Here is a 20400-nt window from a genome sequence, read left to right on the forward strand (position 1 = left end):
CCAAATGTCATAGACCAAATGGAGCAAACAGCACGCAGACCCAGTGGTGGGAGGAAAAAATCCTTAAATAAGAGACACGGGGGAATGATTAATGGACTTCAATGTCTGTACACTAATGTGCAAAGCATGGGAAATAAACAAGACGAGCTTGAGCTCTTGGTACAGCAAACTAAATATGACATAATAGGCATCACTGAAACCTGGTGGGATAAGTCCCACGATTGGAATGTAATAATGGAGGGATACAATCTATTTCAGAGAAACAGACCAGACAAGAAAGGAGGAGGAGTGGCGTTATATGTCAGGGATGTGTATACCTGTGAAGAGATCCAAGATTTAGAACCTCAAAGCCAAAGTGAGAACATTTGGGTCAAAATTAAGGGAGAGAAGAATAACAGGGACCTCATTGTGGGAGTTTACTATCGATCCCCAAGCCAAACAGAGGACATAGATGATTCCTTCCTGGAACAGATGGCCAAGCATGCAAAAGGAAGGGAGATAGGAGTAATGGGGGACTTCAATTACCCGGATATTTGTTGGATGTCAAACTCAGCCAAGAGCATAAGGTCAAACAGATTCCTCACTGGCCTTGCAGACAACTTCGTTGTCCAGAAAGTGGGAGAAGCAACAAGAGGAACAGCCATTTTAGATCTGGTCCTAACCAATGTTGATGATCTGGTTAGTGGGGTAGAAGTGGAAGGATCATTAGGCGCGACTGATCATGCTCTTCTGAAGTTTACTATACAGCGGAAAGGAGCAGCCAAGCATACTAGGACTCAATTTCTTGACTTTAAGAAAGCCGACTTCATAAAACTTAGGGAAGTGCTGGGTGAGATCCCATGGACAGTAATACTAAAAGGAAAGGGAGTTCATGATGGCTGGGAGTTTGTTAAGAGGGAGATAGTAAAAGCACAACTTCAGGCAATACCAATGAGACGGAAACATGGAAGGTGCCTAAAGAAGCCAGGGTGGCTATCTAAAGAACTTTTAACTGAGTTAAGATTAAAAAAGGATGTGTACAAAAAATGGAAAAGGGGGGAAACCACCAAATAGCCAGCATGTGTAGACACAAAGTAAGAAAAGCTAAAGCACAGAATGAACTCAGGCTTGCTAGAGAGGTTAAAAGCAACAAAACAGGCTTTTATGGGTATGTCCGTAGCAAAAGGAAGAACAAAGAAACAGTGGGGTCACTCAGAGGAGAAGATGGTGAAATGCAAACAGGGGACACAGAAAGGGCTGAACTCCTCAATGCCTTCTTTGCCTCAGTCTTCTCCGATAAATAAAACAATGCCCGACCTGAAGAATTTGGAGCAAATGATTCAGCAAACACAGCACAGAATAACTAAGGAGATAGTACAGGAATACTTGGCTAGTTTAGATGTACAGTGGTGCCCCGCAAGACGAACGCCTCGCAAGACGGAAAACCCGCTAGACGAAAGGGTTTTCTGTTTTGGAGGCGCTTCGCAAAACAAATTTCCCTATGGGGTTGCTTCGCAAGACGAAAAATTCTTGCGAGTTCCCGCGGGTTTTTTTTGCTTTCCCCCCTTTTCCTAAGCCGCTAAGCCGCTTAACAGCTGATCCGCTGATAAGCCGCTTAACAGCTGATCCGCTGATAAGCCGCTTAACAGCTGATCGCTAGAAGCCGCTAGAGCGCTGTAGCGCTTATCCGCTAAGCTGTCAATGGGCTTGCTTCGCAAGACGAAAAAACCGCTAGACGAAGAGAATCGTGGAACGGATTCTTTTCGTCTTGCGAGGCACCACTGTATTCAAGTCTCCAGGGCCAGATGAACTGCATCCAAGAGTATTAAAAGAACTGGCAGATGTGATCTCAGAACCACTGGCAGTCATCTTTGAGAATTCCTGGAGAACAGGCGAAGTCCTGGCAAACTGGAGGAGGGCAAATGCTGTCCCTATTTTCAAAAAAGGGAAAAGAGAGGACCCAAATAATTACTGCCCAGTCAGTCTGACATCAATACCAGGGAAGATTCTGGAGCAGATCATTAAGCAAACAGACTGTGAGCACCTAGAAAGGAATGCTGTGGTCACCAACAGTCAGCATGGATTTCTGAAAAATAAGTCATGTCAGACTAACCTGATCTCGTTTTTTGACAGAATTACAAGCCTGGTAGATGAAGGCAACGCAGTGGATGTAGCCTACCTTGATTTCAGCAAGGCATTTGACAAGGTGCCCCATGATATTCTTGTAAAGAAGCTGGTAAAATGCGGTCTTGACTATGCTACCACTCAGTGGATTTGTAACTGGCTGACTGACCGAACCCAAAGGGTGCTCATCAATGGTTCCTCTTCATCCTGGAGAAGAGTGACTAGTGGGGTGCCACAGGGTTCTGTCTTGGGCCCGATCTTATTCAACATCTTTATCAACGACTTGGATGATGGACTCAAGGGCATCCTGATCAAATTTGCAGATGACACCAAACTGGGAGGGGGGGCTAACACCCCAGAGGACAGGATCACACTTCTTTTTTTTTTCATGCGTAATTTTTATTAGTTTACATAAATCAAAATACAAGACAGACTATAATATTCCACTTAATATCACACATATTTTAAAAGTGACTTCCTTCAACCTTTCCACAAATCATCCGTATTAATAAAGGCAAATAATTCCGCATTTCTTATTTTGTAGTGCCGTTAATCATTCTAGTTCATCTGTTTTTCTTTAGACATTACCCTTTGCTTCTTACAGAGCTCCCTTAAAACCCACTAGTGTTATCTGTCCATCGCTTAAGTTTTCCAGATATTTCGTAAGACTTTCCCAATCTTTTACAAACCTCTGGTCTTTTATATATCTGATTTTCCCTGTCATCTTATCCATCTCCACATAATCTAGTAATTTTGATCTCCAATCCTCAATTGTCGGCAAACCCTCTAATTTCCAATTTTTAGCTAACAGGACCCTTGCTGCCGTTGTTGCGTACTGAAACAGCTTGTAATCTTTCCTTTTTATCTCCCTTCCTACCAATCCCAGCAGGAATGCCTCGGGTTTTTTAACAAAAGTATAGCTTAAAATTTTCTTCATTTCATTATACACACTCTCCCAGAACCCTTTAACCTTTTGGCATTCCCACCACATATGGTAGAAGGTCCCCTCTCTTTCCTTGCACTTCCAGCATTTATTACAGGATCCGTACATTCTGGCTAATTTAACGGGAGTCATATACCAACGGTAGAACATTTTCATTAGATTCTCCTTAAGTGTCACACAAGCCGTAAACTTAAGATGTTGTTTCCATAGTTTTTCCCATTCTTCGAAGTAGATGTTACGGCCAAAGTCTTTGGCCCAGTATGTCATTACCGACTTGACTTCCTCATCAATTAGATTCCAGTCCAGTAACTGATTGTACATTTTAGACAAAGTTTTTATATTATTTTCCAGGATCTCAATTTGGAATCTAGAGTTTTTATCAGCATATCCTTTATCTTTGATATCTTTCCTAAACATGTCATTTATCTGGAAGTAGTGTAGCCAATCATAAACTTGGTTCTTGACCTGCTCGTACGGCCTCATTTTCCACTTTCCTTCCTCTTTCATGACCAATTGTTCATATGTGGCCCAATTGGCCCTCATATTGGTCTTTTTAACGGACATAACCTCTAATGGTGACTTCCACCCTCTAATGGGGTGTCCTGAATACGCTACTGGTACTGGACTGGGCGATGCACCTTCACCCAAAACATATGGAGGGCACCAGACCACATGGGTTGCCCCTAGTCTAAGTGAGATACAATTAGCAGCTGCATACTCCTAGATATTTCACCCTCTTAGTCACCTCTAATTCCGTTTCTCTTTGTAGTTCTTCAACTTTGTCCTTGTGCATATTCTTAACTATCATTTTTGTTTTCCTTTTATTAAGTTTGAAGCCCGATACTTTTCCAAATTGATCAAATTCTTCAAGTACCTCTTTTGTTGAGTCTATTGGGTCTTCCATTGTTACAACCAGATCGTCAGCGAAAGCTTTAATTTTATATTCGTTCTGACCGACCCTTACTCCTTTTATTTTTTTGTTGTCTCTTATGGAATTAATTAAGACCTCTAATACCATTACAAACAGTAATGGGGACAGTGGGCATCCCTGTCTTGTTCCTTTTGTTACTATTATTTCTGCAGTCTCTACATTGTTTATTATGAGTCTTGCCCTTTGTTCTGTGTAGATTGCTTTTATCCCGTTGTAAAATTCAGTGCCCACTTCCATATGTTCCAATTGTTTCAGCAGGAAATCCCAGATTACATTATCAAACGCTTTCTCGGCGTCCACGAATAACAACAAACCTTGTTTATCGCACCTGTCTGTTAAGTATTCTATGATGTTTATTATGTTTCTTATGTTGTCTTTCATTTGCCTACCAGGCAAAAAGCCGGCTTGGTCTTTGTGTATACTTTCTACCAGAATGTCTTTTAATCTCTTTGCTAGGATTCCAGCAAAAATCTTGTAGTCTATATTTAATCGGTCTATAGTTTTTGATCTGCTGTAAATCTGAGTCTTGTTTAGGAATTAATGTGATCAATGCCTCCTTCCACGTCTCTGGTAGTTCTCTTTCTTTGAGGATGTTATTCATTACTTCTTGCAATGGGGTCAGCAGAACTGGTTCCATCTCCTTATAGTATCTGCCAGTAAACCCATCCGGGCCTGGGGCTTTCCCATTTTTTAAGTTCTTAATTGTTGCTTTGATTTCTTCTATCTCAATTAGAGCGTTCAGCTTCTCTTTTTCTACTGTGGAAATCTTATTGATGTTCTTAGCTTTTAAATATCTCTCTATTTTCCTCATGTTATTCCTTTCTGTGTTTTTGAAGAGTCCTCTGTAAAAGTCCAAAAAGGCCTTCCTTATTTCATTGGGCTTATTTATCTCTTCTCCTTCTACCTCAATTTTGTTTATTGTATTCTGCTCCTTCCTTTTTTTTTAATTGCCAGCTTCCCAGATTTATTAGCATATTCGAAGTTCCTTTGTCTTAATTTTTTAACTTTCCATTCTATCTCTCTATTTATCAACATCGCGTACTGGGATTGTAGAACTTTAATGTTCTCTTTTATTTTCTTATTTTTGGGATTTTTAGTTAATTTCTGTTCATTCTCCAATATTTGTTGTAAAATTTCTTTTTTCCCTTTTTCTCTCTTTTTATTCTTGATTGCATTATGTTGGATAAAGAAGCCCCGCATCACCGCCTTGCCTGCATCCCACACCACCTTTGGTTTTGTACCATTACCTAAATTATCTTCAAAATATTCTTTTAACCTGTTTTGAGCTTTCTCTATTATCTCTTGGTCGTCCAGTAAATAATCTTTCATTTTCCATCTATTTAATCTTCTTTCCAGCCCCTTCAGTTCCATTTTTACTGGGTTATGGTCGGAAATTGTTTTGGCCTGTATCCCCACCCTTGCGGCTCTTGGGATTAATTCTGCCGAGATCCATATCTGGTCTAATCTTGAAAATGAGTCATTGGGTTCTGAATGATAAGTATGTTGTTTTTCCAAGGGGTATTTAAATCTCCAAATATCCACTAGATTGCAGTTCTGGACCAAAGAGAAAAAGGTTCTAGGTAGCTTTCCTTCTATACTTTTCGTGTCCCTTTGCCTGTCCAACTCTAACGACACCACGCCGTTCATGTCTCCCAAAAGTATAATTTTCTGATCAGCGTAATCAGATAACTTTCCTTCTAACCTCCTAAAGAACTCTGACTTATTAACATTTGGCGCATAAATCCCCACTACTATTACCTTTTCTCCTTGCCAATTAATTTGTACTGCTGCTATCCTTCCTTCTTCATCTTTAAATAATTGTTTCGCTTCGATTTGTTTATTAATATAGATGACCACCCCCCTTTTTTTACTCCGGTCTGACGATACAAATTCATTCCCCAGTCTTTGGTTAGTCAAGACTCTTTTATGCTTCCTCGCTATGTGCGTCTCCTGCAGGCAAATAATATCTAGGCCTTCTTTCTTTAGGATATGCTCAATTTTATTCCTCCTGCCCCTATTGTTCATCCCATTAACATTCCAGCTGTAAATTTTTAACGCCATATTGATTTCCTAAAGAGAAAGATAGAAAACGGCTACTATTTCCCTTTAGACTCCTCCCTCTGCCCCCCTCCTCTCCCCCTCCTCCTCCCCCGACCCTCCCTCCTCCTCCTCTGGGTTTTCCCCTCCTTCTGCCTCCTCTCCTTTGTCTTCTTCTTTTTGTGGTTTTAGTTCTTTATATTTTCTTAAAAATTTGCTTGTTTCTTCTGGATTTGTCAATTTTTGCCTCTTGCTCCTATATGTGAAGGAAATTCCTTCAGGGAACTCCCACTTGAATTCAATATTATTTCTTTTCAGTATCTGTACCAGTTCTTTGTAGGGGTCCCTACGTTTTAGGAGCCTAACTGGAATGTCTTTGAAAATAATTATGTAATTTCCCCCAATGTTTAACCTTTTCTCTCTATTTTTTTGGAGGATCCTGTTCCTCATTTCCCTTTCTTTAAATGTAACTACACAGTCTCCAACAAATTTTTTATTCCTTACTGATTTGACTTTCAATCTGAAAGCCGATTGGACTGTCTTCTCAACCTCTTCTATTGGGGTCTCTAACCATAGGGCTAGTTCTGTTATTAATTTCTCTTTTATGTTTTCGCCTTGAACTTCGGGTATGGCTCTCAACCTAAGATTGGCCTCCCTCTGTCTTAATTCATTCAAAGCAATCCAGTCTTTCATGTCCTCTTGGCTTTTGTTCAGTTCCAGTATCTCAGCTTTTATCTTATCTTCCTCACGTTTTACATCTCTCACTTCCATTCTTGTCTTTTTCAGACCTTCCTCCACTGCCTGCGTCCTCCTAAAAACCTCTTTCAATTGACTCTTCAATTCATTTACTGTTACATCTATCTTCTTGTCCACTTCCCCAATTCTGTGTTCTACTTGTTCTAACTTGTGCTCTACATTTTTCTCACTCTGTTTTATCTCCGCAAACATTCTAAGGATCTCTGCTCTAAAGTCCCCCTCTTGTTTAGATCCCTTTCTTTCCACTGGTGTTCCCCCTTCAGGTCTTTTCCCAGTGTTTGACATTCTTTTTTTTTTTTTTTGCGATACCCAATGCCCGATACTCAATATATCAGAGTGTTTGATTGCTAACACTTATTAACCAATTCTAATTTGACCTTAATTTAGACCCGGCCCACAGTCTTTTAACAGTCCTTAAGTTGCACACGATGATCCACTTACTTCTTTTCAGCGTATTGTAACTTTGGGGATATCAAAAAAAACCCGTAGAAACCATGAAGTCTTAGAGTTCAGAAGTTCAAGGGTTCGTATAAAGGCAGTGGGGAGTATATTCTCAATCAACTCAAAAAGCGTTTTGGAAGGTTTTTTTAACAGGCAGGAGGTGGGGATTTGCAACTTCGAAGCCCCCTCGATTCCACCTGGAGTAAGCTGGAGAGCGGGAAGAAGAGGGGAGAGGGAAAGAGAGGGGGAGAAAGCGGGGAAAAGGGGTATGAAACAATGAAAGTAGGGAGAAAAGAGAAGAGAGAGAGTGGAAAACAAAACAGAACAGAATCCCAGACGTGATAATCACTCTGTCCACTAGATGGCTCTCTCCGTCGCTGTTCAGCTTTTGAGGTAGACTCTCTACGCAGCAAGCCGAAGGGCCCCACAGCACAGGATTAAAGATTACTTTCGGTCGCCAGACCATCATCAAAATTCGCAAATCGCAAATCAGTACAGCCCGCACCCGGGCACCAGCAGATGGCTGAAAACACAGCCACAAATTTTAAACCAGATTAGTCCGTACTGTTAGAAAAGATAGTCTTTTTACTTTAGTCATTACCTCATTTTGCTTCAGTTAATGGCGTCGGCGCTTCTCTTCCGCTTTTCCACTGAAAACAGCACGATAGGGGGGAGCGTTCTTCGGCGCCCCCTTCACTCTATCAGATGGTTCCAATTTTATAACTTCACCTTCTGTCCCCTGTATTAGGCACCTCTGCTTAAGAGGGTATCTGATGCTTTAATAGGAGAATCTTTCAGGGGAACAAAGTGGACACTAGTAGTAACTTTCTCTTTTCCTCGCTCTGGAGTCTCTCTGCGTTTTCGCTGATTCCTGATAAAGGCTGAACCCCGAAAAAAAACTTCTCTCCTTTTTTACCGGGTTTCTCTATTCCAATGTTACTGCTCCTTCAAGCTTAGTTCACTCCCCGGTTTCCTATGCTTGGAAGCGGAGCGCTAGCCTTCTGCGAGGACTGGGCTGTCCAATACTGGGGAGGGAGGAAATGGCTGCCCAGGACCTGCTGCTCAACGTCGCTGTACTCTTCGCCTTTTAAGGGTTACCTGACAGCGAAGTGAGCCGCGTCCGGTCTCTGCTGGCCCCCTGTACCTCCGGACACCCTCCGGACGTGTTTCTGGGGTGCTTACGCCCTTCTGCACCCCCTTTTCCCCCCCCTTGTCGGACAGGGATCGCGCTCTCCGCCGAATCCCTTCTCGCTCGGAAGACGCGCTCCACCGGAACACAGGGTTCTGTCTTGGGCCCGGTCTTATTCAACATCTTTATCAACGACTTGGATGATGGACTCAAGGGCATCCTGATCAAATTTGCAGATGACACCAAACTGGGAGGGGTGGCTAACACCCCAGAGGACAGGATCACACTTCAAAACGACCTTGACAGATTAGAGAACTGGGCCAAAACAAACAAGATGAATTTTAACAGGGAGAAATGTAAAGTATTGCACTTGGGCAAAAAAAATGAGAGGCATAAATACAAGATGGGTGACACCTGGCTTGAGAGCAGTACATGTGAAAAGGATCTAGGAGTCTTGGTTGACCACAAACTTGACATGAGCCAACAGTGCGACGCGGCAGCTAAAAAAGCCAATGCAATTCTGGGCTGCATCAATAGGAGTATAGCATCTAGATTAAGGGAAGTAATAGTGCCATTGTATTCTGCTCTGGTCAGACCTCACCTGGAGTACTGTGTCCAGTTCTGGGCACCACAGTTCAAGAAGGACACTGACAAACTGGAACGTGTCCAGAGGAGGGCAACCAAAATGGTCAAAGGCCTGGAAATGATGCCTTATGAGGAACGGCTAAGGGAGCTGGGCATGTTTAGCCTGGAGAAGAGGAGGTTAAGGGGTGATATGATAGCCATGTTCAAATATATAAAAGGATGTCACATAGAGGAGGGAGAAAGGTTGTTTTCTGCTGCTCCAGAGAAGCGGACACGGAGCAATGGATCCAAACTACAAGAAAGAAGATTCCACCTAAACATTAGGAAGAACTTCCTGACAGTAAGAGCTGTTCAACAGTGGAATTTGCTGCCAAGGAGTGTGGTGGAGTCTCCTTCTTTGGAGGTCTTTAAGCAGAGGCTTGACAACCATATGTCAGGAGTGCTCTGATGGTGTTTCCTGCTTGGCAGGGGGTTGGACTTCATGGCCCTTGTGGTCTCTTCCAACTCTATGATTCTATGATTCTATTCTATGAAGGTATGAGCTGGGACTAGGGATTTACAAATTCTGGTTTTCTAAGTTTCTCCTTTTTCCAATCTTAAATTCAGTTCTTCACATTTCTGCAGCAATTTGGTTTCCTTAGTGTGAATTTCCCCTAATTCTTAAATGCAGTTTTGACAAATATAGACATGTTTGCAAGCACTCTCCCCTATGGTAATGCATTTTTGTATGGCATTTTCACTGATGTATGCCTTTATAGGCAAACAATACCCTAATATAACATTGCATTTAGTAGTTGTTGCTCTAATGTATTTAATTTAGTAGTAGTTGCTGCCATAAATAGAGTCTGTTTAAGTGTTGGATGTTGCCAGATGTTGAGTGCTACCAGTGGTAAAACAACAAACAAACAATGAATGAATGTCAAAAGCTTGGCTGAGAGATCAGAACTTCTATAAAAGACTCTTTCCCTTGTCCCGGGGGCCAGCCCAGAGCAGCTCAAGGCCCAGTCCTGAGTTCAGGCCCACTGAGCATCACCAGCAGGGAGGCACCTCTTGATTTCTGCCTCTCTGTAGATATCAGCCAAAATTACATCTGCTCACCCTGAAGACCCCAATGAGGGAATCGGCCCGTATTGCCTTGGAGTTCAGCACCTAAAAAAGAAACACACATAAATTCCCCTCCCCTCCCCCAAAGCTGCCTTGTCTGTCTAGTATAGGGGTTGGCAATACAGTGCCTCCAGATGTTGAGAACTACAATTTCCATCATCCTTGATCACTGAAATTGCCATGCCGGGGCTGATGGGAGCTGAACTCCAAAATACTATATGTGGAGGTGCCCCCACCACATTGGTTGTGTCTGGTCTGAGTAAGAGGCAATTGTGGCCTCAGTCGCAACTCCACTCTCCCCCACACAGTGACTAAAATAAGGAGTGATAAAATAAACTCAACCAGACAACAATCTGGATTAAAAATGGCCACAACTTTACAGAAGTAGGTGGAATTTTGGCTCAGGGATCGGGTGTACTATATATTTGTTTTAGCCTCCTGCTGGAGAGCTGAAACATTTTCAGGGTTATGCCAAGGACTTTGGCCTCTCCAAGACACCAAGCCACTGAGGTGGCCACGCGAAGGCCATATGCTGCAAGCTCTAAGGCCCGCCTGCCCCATGCTTGGCTTCTGGACAGAGACTTCCACCCTCTAATGGGGTGTCCTGAATACGCTACTGGTACTGGACTGGGCGATGCACCTTCACCCAAAACATATGGAGGGCACCAGACCACATGGGTTGCCCCTAGTCTAAGTGAGATACAATTAGCAGCTGCATTATCCTTTTGCCACTTGCATTGGGGCTTCTTTTGTATCTTCGAGAAAAAGGAATAGATTTAAGGGTTTAGAATGCAAAACAGGCAACCCAGGAACAACACACTGTCTGCGCAGAGGGTGTGGAAGAATGGAAAACATAATCAATGGGAGCTGGAGGAAGGTGACTCAAGAGCCACCAGCCCATACCACTTCTGGTGTACACACCACACTTGCCTACCGTCAGGCTAGGCGGGGAAAGGGCCACAGTCCAGAGGGAGACTACCTGCTTTGCCTGCTGAAAGTCCCAGGTTCAGGAAACTCCAGGTAAAGATGAGAAAGACATCTGTTTGGAGCCCTGGAGAGCTGCTGCTAGCCAGTGTATAACAAATACACCAGCAGCCTGATTTGATACAAGACAACTTCCTATGTTCCTGACATGAAAGAGCTAACAAAAAGTGTCAGGGTCAAGCTTGGACTTCACCTGGGCAATAGTGTGTTGGTTTTCTATCCTTATTTCTGGTTCCCCTGCCTGATGGCTTCTTCTTAGGCCTCAGTCCCAGGAATGGGTGTCTCCTCCTTTTGCCCTGCTAGCTCTCTCAGCCCACATCCACATCATAAAGTGCTATGATACCACTTTAAACAGTCCTGGCTTCCCCCAAAGGATTCTGGGAGCTGTAGTTTGTTAAGAGTGCCAAGAGTTGTTAGGAGACCCCCATTCCCCTCCTAAAGCTATGGTTCCTACAGTGGTTTAACAATCCCTCTTCACAGGGAAATCTGGGAATTATAGGTCTGTGAAGGGGAGAGGGGCCTCCTTAATAGCACCCTTAATAAAGTACAGCTCCCAGAATCCTTTGGGGAAAGTCAGGACTGTTTAAAGTGGTATTGTAGTGCTTTAATTTAGTGGTATTGTAGTGCTTTAATTTAGTTTAAAGTGGTATTGTAGTGCTAAAATGGACGGGAATGGGTGAATTCAGTTCGGATGACCATCATATCTACTACTGTGGGCAAGAAACCCATAAAAGAAATGGAGTGGCCCTCATAGTCAACAAAAGAGTGGTGAAAGCTGTACTGGGATGCAATCTCAAAAATGATAGAATGATCTCGATACGAATCCAAGGCAGACCTTTTAACATCACAGTAATCCAAGTTTATGCACCAACTACTTGTGCTGAAGAAACTGAAATTGACCAATTCTATGAAGACTTACAAGACCTTATAGAAGTGACACCAAAGAAGGATGTTCTTCTCATTATAGGGGATTGGAATGCTAAAGTAGGGAGTCAAGAGATAAAAGGAACAACTGGCAAGTTTGGCCTTGGAGATCAAAACGAAGCAGGGCAAAGGCTAATAGAGTTCTGTCAAGAGAACAAGCTGGTCATCACAAACACGCTTTTCCAGCAACACAAGAGACGACTCTACACATGGACATCACCAGATGGGCAGCATCGAAATCAGATTGATTATATTCTCTGCAGCCAAAGATGGAGAAGCTCTATACAGTCAGCAAAAACAAGACCTGGAGCTGACTGTGGCTCAGATCATCAGCTTCTTATAGCAAAATTCAAGCTTAAACTGAAGAAAGTAGGAAAAACCACTGGGCCGGTAAGATACAATCTAAGTCAAATCCCTTATGAATACACAGTGGAAGTGAGGAACAGGTTTAAGGATTTAGATTTGGTGGACAGAATGCCTGAAGAACTATGGATGGAGGCTCGTAACATTATACAGGAGGCAGCAACGAAAACCATCCCAATGAAAAGGAAATGCAAGAAAGCAAAGTGGCTGTCCAATGAGGCCTTACAAATAGCAGGGGAGAGAAGGCAAGCAAAATGCGAGGGAGATGGTGAAAGATACAGGAAATTGAATGCAGATTTCCAAAGAATAGCAAGGAGAGACAAGAAGACCTTCTTAAACGAGCAATGCAAAGAAATAGAGGAAAGCAATAGAATGGGAAGAACCAGAGATCTGTTCAAGAAAATTGGAGATATGAAAGGAACATTTCGTACAAAGATTTCCACAATAAAGGACAAAAGTGGAAAGGACCTAACAGAAGCAGAAGACATCAAGAAGAGGTGGCAAGAATACACAGAGGAATTATACCAGAAAGAAATGGATGTCTCGTATACCCCAGGTAGTGTGGTTGCTGACCTTGAGCCAGACATCCTGGAAAGTGAAGTCAAATGGGCCTTAGAAAGCACTGCAAATAACAAGGCCAGTGGAAGTGATGGCATTCCAGCTGAACTATTTAAAATTTTAAAAGATGATGCTGTTAAGGTGCTACACTCAATATGCCAGCAAGTTTGGAAAACTCAGCAGTGGCCAGAGGATTGGAGAAGATCAGTCTACATCCCAATCCCAAAGAAGGGCAGTGCCAAAGAATGCTCCAACTACCGCACAATTGCACTCATTTCACACGCTAGCAAGGTTATGCTTAAAATTCTACAAGGAAGGCTCAAGCAGTATGTGGACCGAGAACTCCCAGAAGTGCAAGCTGGATTTAGAAGAGGCAGAGGAACCAGAGACCAAATTGCAAACATGCGCTGGATTATGGAGAAAGCTAGAGAGTTCCAGAAAGACATCTACTTCTGCTTCATTGACTATGCAAAAGCTTTTGACTGTGTCGACCACGGCAAACTATGGCAAGTTCTTAAAGAAATGGGAGTGCCAGATCACCTCATCTGTCTCCTGAGAAATCTCTATGTGGGACAAGAAGCTACAGTTAGAACTGGATATGGAACAACTGATTGGTTCAAAATTGGGAAAGGAGTACGACAAGGCTGTATTTTGTCTCCCTGCTTATTTAACTTATATGCAGAATTCATCATGCGAAAGGCTGGGCTGGATGAATTCCTAGCCGGAATTAAGATTGCCGGAAGAAATATCAACAACCTCAGATATGCAGATGACACAACCTTGATGGCAGAAAGTGAGGAGGAATTAAAGAACCTTTTAATGAGGGTGAAAGAGGAGAGCGCAAAATATGGCCTGAAGCTCAACATCAAAAAAACGAAGATCATGGCCACTGGTCCCATCACCTCCTGGCAAATAGAAGGGGAAGAAATGGAGGTAGTGAGAGATTTTACTTTCTTGGGCTCAATGATCACTGCAGATGGTGACAGCAGCCACGAAATTAAAAGACGCCTGCTTCTTGGGAGAAGGGCAATGACAGGCCTAGACAGCATCTTGAGAAGTAGAGACATCACCTTGCCAACAAAGGTTCGTATAGTTAAAGCTATGGTTTTCCCAGTAGTGATGTATGGAAGTGAGAGCTGGACCATAAAGAAGGCTGATCGCCGAAGAATTGATGCTTTTGAATTATGGTGCTGGAGGAGACTCTTGAGAGTCCCATGGACTGCAAGAAGATCAAACCTCTCCATACTGAAGGAAATCAACCCTGAGTGCTCACTGGAAGGACAGATTGTGAAGCTGAGGCTCCAGTACTTTGGCCACCTCATGAGAAGAGAAGACTCCCTGGAGAAGACCCTGATGTTGGGAAAGATGGAGGGCACAAGGAGAAGGGGACGGCAGAGGACGAGATGGTTGGATAGTGTTTTCGAGATTACCAGCATGAGTTTGAGCAAACTGCGGGAGGCAGTGGAGGACAGAGGTGCCTGGCGTTCTCTGGTCCATGGGGTCACGAAGAGTCGGACACGACTAAACGACTAAACAACAACAAAGTGCTTTAAATGTATGGTGCGAATGTGGCCTAACAAGTGAAGGAATTCCAATGGGTCTACTCTGAGTGGAACAACCTAGTTGTTTAACAGTAATTTGTGGCTTTTTAGGTGTTGTGACCTCTTGTGAGAAGGAAGCGTGGCTGGGGAGTGGCAAAGAATGCCCACAGTCCATGGGCATGCAACGTCTCAGAAGTAGCTCATGCAACCTCTCACCTGGCCAGGTTCCTTGGAGCTGCGATGAACGACCCTGGGACCTTGCAGTGTTTAGCTGAGGATGTGGATTGAGGACAAGGTTCTAGCTACTTGCTGGGGACAGTGGTGGGATGGCCTTGTTCCTATATGCTTGGGAATCTCTGTCTTTGTTCTTGTATCCACTCCTCAGTTTCTGCTATGGCTCCTTCTGCCTCCTTGTTCCACTAAGACTCTCTGAAGATTCCAGACTAGAAGTCACTTTACATCTGGTCTGCTTCTTCCTTTACAAAATTGCCTATTCTGCTCCCCAGGTTATCAGCCCTGAGTCCGAATGAAGCCTGCCAGAGCTACAATTCTCAGAGTTCCCTGTGAAGAGGGATTGATTGTTAAAGTACTCTGGGAATGGTAGCTTTGTGAGGGGAACAGGAGTCTCCCAATAACTCTCAGTGTCCTTCGCAAACTACAGCTCCCAGCATTCTTTGGGGCTGTTTAAAGTGACACGATAGTGCTTCAAATTTATGGTGCTAATGTGGCCCCAGTTGCCGATAACACAAGTTGCTGCTTCTTTACAAGAATCACAAGGTAATGCAATCACAAGACGTGTCTAACCTTTTGTCCTCCAGAGGTTGCTGGAATCCAACTCCTATCATGCCAGACTTTGGGGGCTGCTAGGAGCTGGAGCCTGCCAGCCTTTGGAGAGCACCACATGGGCTGCTCTTGAGGACATGGGATTCTGTTGAAAAGGAAGGACCAGATGTCGCTTTCTCACCTGGATGTCAATGAACTGGTCGAATAGTTGCATAGGTCTCTCATCGAAAGTCTGAACGAATGTCTAAGGAAAATCAAACAAATGTGAATGAAAAAGAGAGGTACCTAGGTTGAAGTAAGACAGGCATAGGCAACCTCGGCCCACCAGATGTTTTGGGACTACAACTCCCATGATCCCTAGGTAACAGGACTAGTGGTCAGGGATAATGGGAATTGTAGTCCCAAAATATCTGGCGGGCCGAGGTTGCCTATGGCTGCAGTAAGATGACAACCTTGCAGCAGAGGCAACATTGAAAAGTCCTTGTTACAGCTTCAAACCCATTAAAGGGCTTTCCACCTGAGTAATCATTCATGCATAGTTTCCACTTTTATGCAGCTATACTATAACAGGAGTTCTCTGGGTACTCACAGGAAGCAAACCAAAACAAACCTAATAAAACAACAAGAAAAGAAAAACACAGAAGCATAATTTAAAACTCAATTATAAATAGAGTGGCCCAGAGGTAAAATGTATGTCATTTAAAAGGTCTTCAGCAGGTGCAAAAAAGGACCATAAAGATAATACCACCATCATGCATGTTGTTGAATCCCCTCCAAAACAGTCGTCTTACGTGCTGATGAAGAAAATAGAATATTGTTAGAAGGAGATGCTGTGTTCAGTCAAGCCATGGAGCTTGCTTTCCAGGAGGCAGTGATGGCCGCCAGCTTGGATGGCTTTAAGAGAGAGGAGGAGAGGGCTGTCACTGGCTCCTGGTCATGATGGCTTTATTCCACCTTCACAGCTCTAGGCAGCAGCAGCAGCAGTGCTTCAAAATGCCACTTGCTGGAAACCATGGGAGGGGAGAGCGCTACTCTTGTGCTCAGGTTCTGCTCCCTCGTTCGCCACTGTCAGAACAGGATGAACCAAAACAGTCCCCAAAAGCAAAGGTGTGAGCATTTAACTCTCGTGTCCCAAGATAGTTTATTTTTCACCAGTTCCAACTGGTCCCAACTGCTTGAGCGACTAAAGGTTAATTGGTTAGCCTACCAATTATATCTAATCATTTTGGACAAATGTAGTTGCCTTATGCTGAACCAAACTATCCCAGGCAAGAACAGGTTTTTCCTGTCTGTTATTTAAATGGAGGAGGGGGGAAACTGTTTAACTGAACATGCCAGTTTGGATCTGATATCTGCATGAACAGGTTGTTAATATTAATGTTTGATGTTTTATTATTTATTTATTTTAAATGTGTGTTTGAAGCCACCCAGAGTATAAATATTAAATTATTATTTATTATTATTATTATTATTTTATCCCTAAGCTCAGTGACAGAGAATGCTATGAGTGCAAAAAACCCCAGGTTCAATCCCTGGCATATCTAGGTATGGATGGGAAAGATTGGAGAGCTGCTGCCAGTCAGTGTTGACATTACTGAGCTAGGTGGACCAATGGACTGACTTGATATAAGATCACTTTCTTTGTTGCTTTACCAATGAGCTATAGGCTCTCTTTCATTTTCTTTGGATTGCAGTTGACTATGATCTGGACAATAACACCATTTACTTATATTGGACCAGGAAAGTAGCTTTCCCCTGCCCAACTGGCTTTCTCCACTCGATTTGTATAGTTATTGAGCTATTGCTGCTGGATTGTAGATAGGAGGAAAGCTGTTCCTCTTATTCTCTATAGCAGGGGTAGCAAACATGTTGTCCCCCAGATGTTGTTGGATTACATCTCCCATCATCTCTGAGCACAGACCATGCTGGTTTGGGCTAACGAGGGACAGAGTCCAGCAACATCTTGAGGACCACAGGTTCCCCAACATTGCAGAAATGACTGCAAACAGCCTCATAGTGTGTTCATTCTAGAAAGCAGGTGGTTCATAGTGCCTTTCCAAATACAGCATCTCTTCCTCTTAGCAAGCCAGCACCTTCAAGTCCTAAGGTCCTGCTACTGTACAATGGCTTTTTCATTTGAGCCCCAGACAGGAAAGCCCCTGTCAGCCAAGGACAGTGTTTGTGCATGCCACCCGAAAGCTCACAGAATACCAACCTCATTGTAGTAGGGGCTGATCCCAAATTTAATTCTCGTCCTGAACACGTAATCCCCAATAGAGACTTTGACCACCGGCTTGATGTTGTTTTCTTGCAGCTGCCGGCACTCTATTATTCCAACTCGCACCTAGAATGAGAGAGACAACATGTTGGCCACACTCTGAAAGCATCTGTGATCTGTTGTCATAGTCTATGGCCAACAAGCAGGTGAGCAACACCCAGAATGGAGACATGCTTGGAGAAAGGGCCGAAATAAGAGAACAAAGAGGTGGAGGTGACAAGGGATAGTGGAGCTCAGACTCCAGGATGTAAGCCAGCGGGTAGGAATGGAAGAAGAAGGCAGCATTTTCTGGTTCGCCACGTATATGTCACATGCTCCACTCTTCCACTGCAGTTCATCTTCTGCCCAAGCCTGCATTACTTCTCTCACTATCCACTGCAGTGAAATTACATAACAAATGTAATCTACATAATTAATTAAGTGAATTGCATTGTCACTACATTATTACACCCTATTCATTCTGATGCAAAGGATATGTAGTGCAAATGGGGAAGAAACGTAATCAATGATGTATCATTGGTGGACTGAAAGCAAAAGCAAATACTGATTGTATTTACTAGATTGATTTATGTCCCAGATATGGGACAAATAAGTGAACACTGACAATTTATGGTCCCACTTCCATTTTTGTTGGAATTCTCTGACATCTTTACCGGTGAGTTACATCCAAGGGAAAATAGTTGAGATAGAAAGAGGAGACTTTATAGCAGCGGAGGCCAACTAGTCATCATCCAGATGTTGCACCTGATCTCCCATTAGTCCCAGCCAGTATGGCTGCAACTGGATGGCATCAGGATGGCAGAGGATGTCTTAAAACAATGATTGTTCCTACATTTTGACCTCAGCAGTTGGACCACCTTACCTGAAAGACTTGCTTCTTGTCGACCAACACTTTCTTGGGTGTGGGCATTGGCGTTGCCTCTTGGATATCTGTATCCTTTGGAACCAGTTCTTCCGTTTCAGAATCCTTTGCAAAGATGGGGCAGCAAACTGGTGAAGACCAGAAATAACAGTGCTGTAACGTCTATTGTTTCCATAGCTTTCCCCCCTAAATATTTGAAGCAATATAATGCACAGAATCTCTGAAATGATACAAGAATTAATCAAAGGCGAAGAGAAATATTTCCTTCTGGGGATCTCCTGGGGCTAATGTGTGGTTCAAACACACAGGAGTGAAGGTGGTGTTGCTTACATTGCAGCGCAGTCTGCTGCACACACATGAAATGTGCAGACGTACGTATGAAAAACACAAAGTCAGTGGGACCCGTAAGGGGCATAAGAAGGTGAGCAATATAATCTTTGAGCAATATAACTGATAGAAATAATAATACAAAGGCACAGCAATTGTACATAAAAACACAAGCAAAATAGACCTTATAGGAAAAAAATCAAATAGACTGAAAATATAAATTTCCCTAGGAAGCTAATGAGGTGTTAAGATTTCATTGCTTCATCAAAATCATCTTAGAAATGATGACTTTCTCAGGGTTGGCAGTTGAACTCTCTGGTTCAGAATTTAGAGGCCCATCATGGAATGAGGAGCCAAGCTTGTGGGCTGGTAATCAATACTAGGTAGGCATCAGTCCCCAAGCCAACTGCATACTTACTAAATTTCCTGAAATCATGTTTTTTTGATGGCAGATCTGTTGCAGGTTCTGCAGGGGAAAAGCAGATCTTCACAGTGATGGTACACTGAAATGTTGAGTCAGGTGAATGTGTATTAGTTTGCAAGCAGCTAAAGTGAAAACAATAAGGGGTTCCCAAGCAAACCCCACCTGAAACCTAAAGAAAGCAGCCTGGCCTGCTCACATCCCTAGACCAACAGCCTGAACTGCAGAAATTACTGGGCAAGTTTTTAACAGTATGGATATAAGAATCCTTATCTTCTCATGTCTGCTATAGCCAGTGTGCACCCACACTGTAGATACCAGGCCCCCTAAGAAATATTTGTGGATTCTTCTCTGAATGTTACGTTTTCCTTTAGAAATAATTATTTTAGCTTTTAGCTTATCTATGCAGGCTGCTATACTGTATTCACTCATGGTAAGGAAGGGTTTTCTCAGGGCAACCAGATGAGAATTTGTAGCACCCTGCTTGTGGTTAACGCTTAGCTGGAATGAAATATTCAACGCAGCAATAGAGAAATTAAAATAATAATTTATTTGTCAGACAAATAAATGAGAGGCACAGTGGTATGGTTACCAAGCTCTGGCCTGGCCTCCTGCCATTCTGGCCAGCACTTATATTTCCTTAATCCAGCCCCCTTGCTCCTCCTGTGGCTGCCTCTGTCCAATCAGCCTGGTTGAAATTCCTATTGGCTGTTTGCTAGAACCAATCACAAAAGATACACCCATTTCCTTCTGTCCTTTTATGGAACACAAAGAGCTATATATTCTTATATCTATAAATCAGTGTTTCCCAACCTTTTTTGGGCAAAGGCACACTTGTTTCATGAAAAAAATCTCGAGGCACACCACCATTACAGCCCCGTGACGTCAGCGCGCAGCGTCACGCTGGGAGGGACGCACAAAAGTGTAAGTTTCAATTTTTCCCCCTCTCCCTTGCCTTCCTTCTGTGCCAACCGCCAAAAAGCCAAGAAAAAAGCCAAGACTTTAGGGCAGCAGGTCGACACGGAAGAAGCTCCTACCTAAGGACAGGTGCGACGGCCGTGTCCTCTTTGGCCACACTTGGCAGCCCTGCCTCACGGTCGTGACTCCCACCCTGATTTCTCCCCGCAGGTCGAGCGGCACAGGCAGCCCAATGTGTCCAGCCCAGACACAAGCCCCGCTTCCCCACTCTAGATCCTGAATGCGACCAAGTGCTCTGGACTCCCGAGCAGAGTGGGAAAGAGGACTCGCATCTGGTAGCCTCCGGGCTCCTCGCCTGCTCAAGGGATGGCATTGCAGGCAAGCTGCCGGCCGTCGCCATCGCCGCCCCCTC

General features: G+C 43.5%; 1 protein-coding gene across 3 annotated transcripts in view; it reads right to left on the reverse strand.

Moving 5' to 3' along the window:
- The window catches only part of FER1L5 (fer-1 like family member 5), a 103614-nt gene that overhangs the window by 61042 nt on the left and 22172 nt on the right, over positions 1-20400 (reverse strand). For all 3 annotated transcript variants that reach the window (XM_083753106.1, XM_083753107.1, XM_083753108.1), the window contains 5 exons: positions 19068-19152; positions 18323-18450; positions 17398-17526; positions 15364-15426; positions 10024-10074 (listed from right to left, as the gene is read on the reverse strand). In XM_083753106.1, coding sequence (XP_083609232.1) covers positions 10024-10074; positions 15364-15426; positions 17398-17526; positions 18323-18450; positions 19068-19152 — 456 coding nt within the window. The remainder of the gene's footprint in view (positions 1-10023; positions 10075-15363; positions 15427-17397; positions 17527-18322; positions 18451-19067; positions 19153-20400) is intronic.

The sequence above is a fragment of the Podarcis gaigeae genome (assembly GCF_964106915.1).
Source record: "Podarcis gaigeae genome assembly, chromosome: 8".
Taxonomy (NCBI): domain Eukaryota; kingdom Metazoa; phylum Chordata; class Lepidosauria; order Squamata; family Lacertidae; genus Podarcis; species Podarcis gaigeae.